General features: G+C 37.1%; 1 protein-coding gene across 3 annotated transcripts in view; it reads right to left on the bottom strand.

Moving 5' to 3' along the window:
- Window positions 1-12,224, bottom strand: part of BRINP3 (BMP/retinoic acid inducible neural specific 3) — a 243,523-nt gene that overhangs the window by 102,312 nt on the left and 128,987 nt on the right. For all 3 annotated transcript variants that reach the window (XM_049808658.1, XM_049808660.1, XM_049808659.1), the window contains exon 3: window positions 5,407-5,597. In XM_049808658.1, coding sequence (XP_049664615.1) covers window positions 5,407-5,597 — 191 coding nt within the window. The remainder of the gene's footprint in view (window positions 1-5,406; window positions 5,598-12,224) is intronic.

Below are 12,224 nucleotides of genomic sequence, written 5' to 3'. Positions count from 1 at the left end.
ATCATCTACGGTTACCTACTTAGAGCTCTGTCTTCATACACATATATGTATATTACAAAGGTGTAAAGTGCTTTGGCCTATGAACTCCTCAAAAGTTTCTGATTAAATAGAATAACTCAGCTACAATAGTTGTAAAGCATTATAGTGAAAAGTAAAAAAAAAATAAAATTATTATGCCTTTGTGATAAAAAATAACTTAGCGCTAGTGGAAAATCTATTCATGTATGGATCACAGAATGTACCATTAGGGTTTTATCAGGTCATTTTCCCAAACTTAAGCAGATGCTGATGGAAGTGCACAGGTTCAAAAAGTATATAAATTAATGCCAGGCCAGATGTGATATCATTTCTGTGGTTCAAGTGAATAACAGTGCACATTAATTCCATACATACCATCTGGTTTAGGTTTTAAAATTTTTCTTCATTGAGTAGACAGGGAGAGAATAGAAAGAGAATAAATTCTTGTGTTTTTTTCTTCCCCTTAGCATCCAAAATCTTAAATGCTGGAAAATTTACCTACCTGGGGCAGGGACGGGGGGGAAGTTGCAAGTCTGATGCTAAATTATGAAGTTTTTTTCTCACATCAGTCATCTGAGACCAGACTCTCCCTCTCTTATTTGCCAATATTTTGTATCTTACCTTGAAAGAAGTCTATAGAAAACAAAGGTCATATCAGCAGTTAGTGTAAGTGATCATAAATCCTTCAAAATTCATTGATTCACTGTTTTACACCATTTGACAATTTCTCCGATCTCTGTACAGAGAGTAATATACCGCTTAAGAGGAATTTTCATCAGGAGCAGAAAACCTGACCCTCTTTATTCAGTGCATAGAATAGTAAACGTATAACTATCAAACTCACTTGCAGAACTGTAATCAGTGGAGAGGAGAATGACAAAAGGTTGGGATTAAGCTGATCTGCCGATGCCCATTAAGATTGTCTGTTGTAAAGACAAATCTACCTTTTTTTCTTTTCATTCTCAAAACCGGCAACATTATCAAGGGATATTTCTTGACCCAGAGAGGTGAATGTATTGATGGTCTGGTAATGAACACTTTGAGCAATTATGACTGACAATAACAGCAAAAATAAATCGATCATCTCAAACATTTAAGATTACCATTTAGCCAGTTGCCTAAAAAGGTTCTAGTTTCATAAGAAGCCTTGGCAACCTGCTGTAAATTTGTTTGTTCATAACAGTTAACATGTTTCCAGGTGCAAGGAGGACTCATTTGCAAAGTTCACTATCCTAATCTTGCAAAGGACCCAAATCAGGCTCACATCACCCAAATGCCTGAAACAAGGGCCTATCATTTCACTGTAGTATGTTAGTTATCTGTAATTTCCTCATCACCAAGTCTATTGGTCTGCTGAGTAGCCTTTACATCTATATGTAGGAACAGCATTAAAGTGAATGCCTTTAAAGTGGGATCCACTGATATTTTTGTCTTCCTACGCTTATTCCATATTGGTGCCCTCAGCTTTACAATAACTTCCAGTTCTGAAGATCACTGCTGCACGCTATTTTTTGTAAACCATTAAGGTGTACAGCAGCTAATGCTCTTGTATATTATTGAGCAAGCTGGACCTTCATTGCATCATGCTGTATGCAAGCAAAAGAGAAAACTATAAATGTAGAACAAAAAGAGAAAAAGTAATACTGTGTGTTGTCTCTCATTCAAAGGAGAATCATTGCTTTTTGGAACTGCTGGTTGAAAGCTGATAAAGAATTTAGAAATACATTTCATAGAGTCAGAAAATAATTTAGGCTAGAAGGGATCACTGGCAGTCATCCAGTCCAATTCCCTGCTCAAAGCAAGTCTAATTAAATGAGATGATCAGGGACTTGTTCAATACAGCCTTCTCTCACCTTCAAGGATGGAGTTCCCTTGTATGAGTCCTGTCTTCCCTTTCCTTTACAGCTGTTCTGGTCAGTATTGTCTGGGCTGTGTAAATTTGCAATTTTGCTAATGCAAACAAGGTATGTGTTGTCCTAGAGGAGTGGAGGAAAGTGATGTGTGGGCCTCCTAGTGATGGCCCAGCCCAACACATCATTCCCATTTGTGCACAAAATTTAACAAAAATGAGCAGCCACAGCTCTCCTTTTCCTGCAGATTTAACACTGTAGATAGTCAGTACAGAAGCAGAAGTTACTCCTGTGCACAGGCATGTGATCTTGCCTGTGAACCCAGTGCCGAATAGATTACATAGGGTCTTTCTACCGTGCAGCTTGAAGCTGTTCCTTATGGACATTTGGCTTACATCATAAGAAGATAAAATTTCCATAAGAAAAAGAAGCAGTGAGAAATGTCATTTTCCACATTATCTTGCGGCAGCAAGAAAAATAGATCTCCCCAAAGTTCTCGTTTCAGAATGCCCTTGAGGAGTATATTTCTGTGTTTGTGAATAAAGACTTGGGAACATGTCACAAACAACCATGTGCAAGAGTTTCCTTTATGGTCAAAAAGGGATAATCATTAAAGCCAAATAGTCACAGAGGCACACAAATCTTACCACAAGATTGTTCATTTGCCAAGCTTTCCTTCATGCTTGTGATTACAGGTGACTGGGGATTCATTAAAGTACTATGCACACTCTTTTTGGTCTTCTGCTTTTAAGGAGCTACATAAGTGACAAAGCTTTCAGAATAAAGCAACTTGTAATGAAGGGGAAAGTACTAATACATTATCGAAAGAAAAAGATCTAATTACATGTTAATAAAGTGTGGACAAGCATCTCTGGGAATCCCTGCTCAAACTAGCCCAAAAATGAGAACTAACACATACAGGAAAGTATAGGGTTATTAGCTACCTCATGAAAGCATTCTTAGAAATTACTAATTCCCTGTAATTATTTTAATTGAACCAATTTTGTAAAGTATTCAGTACCCATCCAATGAAAACGGAAGGTAGCAGGTGTGCCTGAAATCATGCCTAAAAACTGAGGCTAGGGATCTAAATCAAACCCCATCAAAGTCAATACAAAAACCTTCTTTGACTTCATTAAGCATTGATAGAGTCTAGAGGTCAACACTGTCTCCCTATGAGTGGAAAATTTTTGCAAGCATATGGAAACTGCATTTTAGGGCCTTCGTGAGGTGGTCTGAAAAGGGATGAGAAAAGGGTACCCACCCCACTTTCTCTGAAGCAAATCTTGAGTTATCAGGGAGCATATTGAATGTTCAAGCTACAATTTTCAAATGTCTTCAAAGGAACTACCTTAAGTTTTAGTGTTTACTTGGGGCCATACTTCCTAAAAGGTGTCAAGTCTGTAGCTCTTTTGTGATCAGTGTGATACTGGCGCTTTGGACTTTTAAAGAGCAGCTATTCTTGTGTTAGACTGTTTTCCCCGAGAGGAAATGGGCTGAAGCCAACAAGCGTGCAACAATGTGGAGGCTACCATTCTCATGGAAACTGTAGTCTTCAAGATAAGATACTGGTTTCTGGTGTTGATCACAGGAAGGTCGAAGGTCATGTGATAGACGAAACCTGCAGCATGTGAACAGTGCATGAACAGTATGTATGTGCATGCATCATCAAACTATGCCCTATAAAAAACACGTGGAGAAAAGCCATGCTGTGCACCCACCACTGAAGCATTGAAGACTGAGGACCAGCGGGATGCCGCTGGATCCATGGTGGTGACTATCCTTGCAACTCTATCCCAACTGCTTGCTTGATTTCTGCCTTTTCTTCCATTCTATCCTATCCCTACTATTTTCTACTTTTGATACTTTTGATAATAAAACCTCTTTTGGGTACACAGCATTTGATGTCATTTGTGTCTTAATCTCACTCTTGGGATCATATCGAAACCTTCCCCAATGTTGGATCAGGACACCAAGATATTAGGTCCAATTTCAGGTTGAAAATAAATTTCATTATAAGGCTGTCAGTACTGAAATTTATGTTAGTTCATAAATAGCAAATAGATAATAATAATACTAAAAAAAAATTTACCATTGGATAATCCTTGCATTAGGATACATGCTGCAGCCAAATCTTTAATTATTTTGCTTTATATTTTAAGAAACATTTTCTTTATCTTCTGCAGTTAGTTTTTGTGTTCAGATGCGCTATGTGCTGTACACAAGAAAATATATGGTCATTTATAAAAAGTGTACTTTTTGCATGGAAGAAATATACTGAGTAATTAAAAGTAATTCCAATTATTCCCAATTGCTGGTCAACACATGTAATTTGTTCTTAAATTTCTAATGGTAATGTATTTGCTGTAGAAGCACTAGTTCCCAAAATAATAATAAGAATTAGTTCTTTATTATTTTAAATAACTACAGCAAGACAGAAATTCACCTTGTTTCTAGAACAGTCTTTTCCAAAAGGGAGCTACTCTGAGCCATTTCAGTTGTTATAGATCTCAGATATCAGCCAAAAGAGAATAGGAAGGCTGTCATTTCCTTAATATATGGTTAGAATTCAGTTATGAAATGTATTAAAGAGAACCATTCCTCAGGTGAATAAAGGATTTTGACAAGACTGTCCTGCTGGAAGGATACTCAATCACCAGAATTATCTTTAATATAATCACCCACCAAGGGATAAAACTGCATTTCTAAAATGTCAGTTCATTTTGTAATGCCTAGATGGGTAATCACAGGTACTAATTATCTTTCATTCGGAACAATTTATGCTTTCTCTTGAACTTTAGGCCTCTTCACTGGATTTCTTCAATCCATTTGGTGACTGGATCCCAATTATACATCAGGCTACCCTTTCCAAATTAGTCTGTGGGGATTTAGAGATGCAGATTCCATTAAGTTAATAAGAATCACATGGCAAAGCCTCATCATCCCATTTTGAAAATTTAGTCCCAGTGGTTAAGTGGAGACTAGTTCTAAAAAGGGTAGAGTGACAATATAGGGACTTCTTAGCAGCCAAGGTAGTTTAAAAGTCTCCTAGCTGAAAATATTTGTTGGAAATAATTGTTACTGGTTTTCTTGCTTCACCTCTGCAGTACTGTAATGGACCCAGATAGTTGTGTAATCTGTTATTATGTAAACTGTTATAAGGGCCTCTTACAGAAAAAATGTCACTCGCCTTTATGACCTCTTAGTGCAGAGAAACATTCCTAAAAGACCAGAAGCATGCACACCTGGAACTCAGGTAACGTACCTCAATTTTAGCAACACGATTTCTTATCTTTTTTGTCCTTAAAATTATTTACACAGCATCAATAAAGCAAAGACTAACATCAGCAGAAGGGGCCACGAGGCTTGTAGACAAAACCTGTTGCCATGCTTTAAAGTCCAGCCCAGGGAGGGTTGCTCAGCCCAGCTGCTCTGAGAAGAATGAGCACCACAGTTTTACAGAGAAATCAGTTGTGACCAACACTTTTAGTTCAGTCACACCGAACTCATGCACAATATTTCTAAGCGATAGCCCTACCTCCCAAGGTAGCTGACAGTAGGAAATGTGTCCCATATTTCTTGATAAGGTTTTCTGTGATCTGTTGAAGTGTCGGGCGGCGTCCGAGTAGCCTTATGTTACGGAAGAATTCAGGGGCAAGTGGCAATGGGGAGCCAAGGAAATTTCTTCTTTCAACAGCAAGATTGTTTACTTTCCAGCGGCCAAACTCCCTGCAAAACAAAGCAATACTCATTGAGAAATATGTCATTCAGACAAATGTTCTTCATTTGCAAACTACTCTGCTCTGTTGACTAGCTGGGGGCGACTACCTAGGTATTACAACAGGCCTTAACAGTGATACTCTGTCATGTGTTATAGGCATAGGACAAGCAACGAGTGTTATTTATTAGAAGTGGAGGATGTATTCCATAACAAAATCATTGTTTGGAAAAAAAAAAAAAAAAAAAAAAAAAAAGCAAGCCACTTAGGATGCTGCTGTTCCTGTTGATATGTTTACTCTCTGATGTGAATACAGCCCTAGAACAACCAGATGGGCTAGAAACTGAAACTAAATTAATAATTTCCCCACATTTGGACCAAATGCAACAAGTGTTTTCATTAGCGCAAGGCAAATTTTAAAAATATTTCAAGAAACAGGCCATGTTCTTTGCTTTTTGGTGATAAGTCACTTAGGTACATAGCTGCCTAATTTGAACGATTTAGAGAAAGACTATCGTACCACATTTGACCTTACTATGGTATTTCCAATTTTCTGTACTTTTGGCCTCCACTTTGAAGAAATATGCAGACAGTAAGACCAATTCCTAAAAACAGGTGACTTTTCAATTGTAGGAGAGAGATAAATGAATTCAAAGGCTTGTACCCTTCCCCTCTCCAAAATAAATCAATGATAGCAGGGAAAACAAACAAGTCAATTTCACAGCAATAAACACATCTTTTATTCATTTACTTACCAATTAAGATACCAGATACAGTTATTAGTGGAAGGACTCATTGTCCTCAAAATCTAGCCCAGATACACAGCATTTGCAGTAACTTTGCTTTTGCAAGGTACTTCAATAGCTGGTTTGGTTACAGACTCAGTACTGTGAGAATTAAGTCCAAGGCAACCTGTGGACTGTGGTTTAGCTACCACTTTGCTGAGTCATTCATATAGCTATGTCAATTAAGATTTCCCTTAGATAAGATTGTAGAAAAGCAAAAAGATTAGAAAGCTTGAAAGATCCTGCTGAAGGTCCCAGCTAAATATAGTACAACATTCATTTACAAAATTAACACAGAAGGCAAAAATCAAGGATGCAGCCAGCAAATAACATTGGAGGAATATCTGAAACAAAGCAGTTGCCCGTGGCTGAATGACTAGGATAAGCTATGTAATGCATAATCAACACTAATATATTTTAGTACTTTTAAGTCCACAACTATTAGTAGAACCTAGATAAATACATCCTTGTATAGCCCTTCTACTTTCCAGCATCCTTCTGTTTCTCCTGCAGATATAAACTGTCTTATCCCCAGTCTCGCTTAAATTTACACAGATAATAGGTGACAATTGGCTGCAGCTCCTATGAGCTGCCTTTCCTCTCAGACACATTCTTGCAGATGCCATTTTTTATCAAAAACAAATTGGAAGAATTATAGTAGAAAGAGCTTTATGTAACTTACCTGAAATTTAATGCAATTTACCAGTCAAGAGCATAAGACTAAACAGAACCCACAGTTTCTTAAAGACTCTGCCCATCACCAGTGTGCCTAAATTAGTATTTGGAAATCTCTATTTGATAGGTGTGGGGTTTTTTCAACTTAGTTGTCAGGTTTTAAAGTTTTCTCTCACAAATTTACTTTCCTTTTAAGAAGCTATAAAGCTAATAATCTCTTTTTTTCAGCTTTTATGGAACTACTGCATATTAGTAGAAAGAAATGAGAAAAATTACACACAAACATTTTTTTGTCTCTAAAATAATAAAAAAAAGATTAATTGGGCATATTGACCACATTAATGCAGGCACTAAAACCAGTGAATTAACCTGCACTGTAAATGTACTTTTCAACTGAAACAAAAAAGGAATAAGAAAAACAGGTTTTTATTTAAATTCTGTGCTTTCTGGGAGTGTTTGAGTGGGGTTTTTCATTTGAATACATCAGAGAATATAGGTCAGTTGTAGTTCCTGAACAGACCATCAAGACAGAATTGCTTTGACAGCAAGAAAAGAATACAAGCTCTGTAATGTAAACCATTCATTTTATACCTTGAAACCTTTTCTTCTAAACTTGCTATCTGACTAATTGTCTGTATCAAAGCTGAGGTTCAAACACAAGAATAACTGAAAAATTGCAATTCTTAGAACAGTTAGTTTGCTGTTACCCTTCATATGATTTTCATTCTCAAAGTTTTTAAGGACAGAGAAGACCACCATAATCCCCTCACCTCCTCGCTTTTTAATGCAGTCAAAGGAACATCACCAAATGGCTCTTGCTGTCTATGTCAGCAAGTTTGTGACTGAAGAAGAAACCATCTCCCAGAAAAACATCTCATCCTGACTTAAAAGCTGATGCTGAAGATTTCTCAGAATTTCTCAACAAGCTGTTGTAGTATTTAACTACAGAGAGTGCATAATTTTTTTTTTCACTTTGAACATTGCCAATTTCAGTTTCTAATTTTTGGAGCTTTTAATACATGTCAAGCAGATTAAAAGTTTTTCTCAGTATTAGGTACATTATGTGTAACTAATTACAGCTTTTGTCTGAATCACCTCTTAACCTTGGGCTAAGTTGATTGCCTTCTTTTGTGTTTCTTTATGAATTGTGGTTTTAGATGATACATCTTACAGCTCTTCTCCAAAAGTGGCAAATGATTTCTTGGAAGAGTAAAACTAGAAATGATGGCCTCATCCATACCAAATTCAGAAGTATTTCCAAGTTGAGGTCCTCCTGTTCTACTGCAAGTCCTTTATTTACTGAATCCAGGGACTAAGTTATTCTAGCACTAGGAGAAATTTTTTGGCTTACTTAAGCAAACTTGAGTTCCTTCCACAGTTTCTGGTATGGAAAGATTGTTTTGCTTTATCTTACGCTATTTCAGAGAGAGGAAGTAGGCTAAAACTATTATAAAAGTTTTGGCATTCTTTTATGATTCAGAGCATATAAATGGAAACAATTATTAATGCAGCAAGTAATCATCCTTTGAAATTCACTGCTGAGGAAACTGAGGGAGTAGAATATGGAAGCTGGATTTTTTTTAAAAAGATGACAGTTTTATAATTCTGCCACAGACTGAGTTGAAACTTTTAGAGAACTTACAAACCAGCTTTCATATTTTCCTGGAGTCTTTCTTAAATGAAGTGTTTTGGAATATGGAGAGATGAAGACCTAATCCCTCTGGGAGAGGCAAGAGGAAGCTTCATCTCTGAAGATAAAGGAGGGACATGGGACACTAAAAGTGAGCTGCCTGGCTGCAGGAGCAGTGATACCTAGATGTGGACAAGGAAGAAGTGACTAGCAGCTTCTCCAACAGGAAAGCTGAGGAAAGATTTCAGACTTCAGAAGTAACTGGGTTTATGAGAGCAAAGTGTAGCAGCAGGGAAACCTGAGCTGGAGTTCAGGGTGGAGGGTTCACGCTACATTATTTCTAACATGTTGAGCAAGGAGGCTTGCACAAACGCTTTCTGGGTTCATGAGAGTCACTAGTAACTGCTATCCTAAAATTAGAGTGAATTTAGTTTTTCAGAAATATCACTGTAAGTAAAATCATATCCTTATCTTCCTTATATATGGCTTATATAAATATGTATATTTATATATCTATACATATAAGGTCCCTTTCTTCTCTTGATTTCACCTTGCAAGCAGCACTATATTCTCTCCTATTTCCTTCTCCCCTCTCTTATCACACAGTAAAGCTCAGCCTTTATTTACCTGTTTGTCTTGCAGTCATTCTCTCTAATAAAAGCTCTCCAGCCCTCAAACAATTTTTGTACCAAATGTGCATTATTCTCCTTTGGAAATCATGTTCCTGTCCACTGCCAAAATCAGACTAGCAGGCCTGACAGAGTTAATGATCTTCTTCTTAGTAGAGGAAATACTGCCTTTCAAAGTCACTGGAGTACCATTAATCAGAAGAACACCTCCCACAGAACAGCATAGCATCAGTGCTGGCTGCTGGTCAAGAAAACAACTATGCACTGAATACAAACACTAGAGGTATTAGAAGCTTACTCTTTCCTCCTTTTCCTTTTCTTCTACTGTGTAAGAGCCAAGAATAGCAGCTGTCATGGCGATATCAAGAAGGTAAGATTTAATAGCAGGTGGTACTCCCTGTGCTGCCCATCTACTTCCAGCCCGAACAATATGTTAACCATTGGATAGAGTTCTTTAATGCTCAGGGCAAAGCCTGTTGTTGAGAAGGATGATGGCTTTGAGTTCCTGGGCTTGCACAAGAGAGATGAAATAAGTCAGTCTGGCTCCTGGGATAAAGTCTATAATGGAACCGTGTAATCATAAGTAGTGCCAGAGGCCATGGGCAGCATTCTCTCCATCTTCCTATATATCAGAACCATGGATTTGTATGTTCTACCAAAACTCTGTTTCCTGGATGGTTGGCTAATACATACAACAAGAGCCCTGAAGCCCAGTAGTGGCAATTCTGACCAGCTGTACTGCATGCATGCCACAGCCTCTGTCTGCTGAATGGGGTCTCCTGCCATTTGTTCTACTTAGAGAAAGTTAGGTTGAACAATGATCAATCAGGAAGCCAGTGTGGGGTGAAAACAAGCAAAATTTAAAATATAGTTTTTATTTCAACACTGTTTCTTTTATTATTTCCTACTATTTCTTATTTGTGTTACTATGCTGTGACATTCAGAGTGATGTTTAACCTAAGAATAATGTTCTGACAGGAAACACCCCTTAGCAGAGTATTGTACAAGTTGTGGAGGTGTTTTCGTCTTGAAAGCTTAAATTGCAAGTGGATCTGAAAGTAATTCTAGGGCAGGAGGCCAACAAGGGCTGTCAATGTCTTGAATTTCAAGCCATAGTGCTTTTTTCAAATGTGTATATAAATTATACATTTTCTTCTACCGCTGCATTAATTTCAATACATTTTAAATCATATGATATAAGGAAATACAGGGAAAGCTTTCTATAAAATATCTAGCTGGAGGAAATAAAAAAAAAGCCATTGTACTCTAAAATTGTAGTGTGTAGAAGATTTAAAATGGGAATATAGCCTCCGCTATTGCAGATTAGGTCACAGCCTACAAAGAAATTTACAGTGAGTCTGATGGATTCTTCTTAACCACAACAGTCTCTCCTAAGGTCAGCCATAAACAAAACTGACCCCAGGCAAAATTAGCAATGTTAAACCTTATTGTAAGTAACTTATGTGTTTTATAAAATACTAGTACCGGTAACCATAAAAGTTAGCACATAGTTTTGTGCCATAGCTGGGAAAGCACTCTTGGAAAACAAACTTCACATCATTTTTAATACTAAAATGTTCTTCTGTGTTCCTTTCTCTTAACATCTTCTAAATGAGATGGCTCCATTCTTGGATGGTGAGAAGGTGACTGTTTCAAATGGCCTGGAATGACAGTCGGATTCTGAAGCCAGTATTTCCCATGCAGCTGCAAGGTAATCTGTTGGCAGAACAGCTCAGTGGGACAATATATGGTGTTTTTCTCTGCCTACCTTCTTTATAAGACTGAAGATTTCTTAATGCCTGAGGCCATAGCTTGAATAAGGCCAAGATGGTATAAAAAGAAACTACTACCATATTAAACTTCAGAAGAAAAAGGTCAACAAAACGTTATAATGCTCATGGTTTGCATCATGCACTGATCTGTGACTAGGCTTATGTAGGCTGCCAGCTGCACAGACATAAACCAAAGACAAGCTCAACTGCCTGGCTCAGATAGGGTCATAACACTATCAACCACATATCCTCTGTTCATTCAATGTAAAAGCTTATGTATAGCTATAGCTGTTGGGGGAAATTGTACATAGGTTAATTCCTCTATAAGAGACAGGCTTAGAGTGGATCATACATACACCACTTGGCCCGAACTACACCACGTTCCTACAGATTTTTTTAAAAGAGGATCCTATAGCAGAAATATCCCATTACCTTGTGGCTAACTACTGGCAGTTCTACAACAGTAACACATAACTATGGAAAATATTTGTTAGCAGAAAAAAATGAAAAAATTGGCTTTTAAAGAGAAGATTCACCCAGATGTGGACAAAACCAGAATCAGGTAATAATAAGCAAAGCTGTGTTATTCACAGATTGTCAGGTGAAAAAATTCTCCTTACCAGCACAGATCATAAAAATTTCAATGTTTATTAAAATCAGCTAAGCGATAGAGAATCTGCCACAACCTTTACTAAATGTTTGTTACGGTCGATTTTTAGTATTCAAGGTGAAGAAGAAGGGAATCAGTTATATCTTGACTGAGCAGCCTTCTGAAAATATCTACCTTTGTACAGAAACACGGTAATAGGGTCAAACACTGCAATAGGGGCAAAGTAAACATAAAAGTTTCCCTTGACAGGAAGAAGAAGAAGGGCCTGATAATATAGAATACATATTATCTATGTCTTTTAAAATTGTTAATTATCCAGACATGGTGATTAAAGAGAAAAAAAAATCAAGATATAATAAGCTTCTTGTAAACATATTTCCCATTGCTAAAATGGAAAGTATTTCTTCATAAACCATATCCTTATAATTGTCTGGCATTTTCCCAAAGTCAAAATGGAAATGTTTGCTGAACACATAAGTATTTTCCATAATATTGTTACATTTATACTGTTTTTCACCTTATAATGAATAAGCACTA

Source organism: Accipiter gentilis, chromosome 8 (assembly GCF_929443795.1).
Source record: "Accipiter gentilis chromosome 8, bAccGen1.1, whole genome shotgun sequence".
Taxonomy (NCBI): Eukaryota; Metazoa; Chordata; class Aves; order Accipitriformes; family Accipitridae; genus Astur; species Astur gentilis.
The sequence above is the reverse complement of the archived record's forward strand: the minus strand, read 5'-3'. Positions and strand labels throughout refer to the sequence as shown.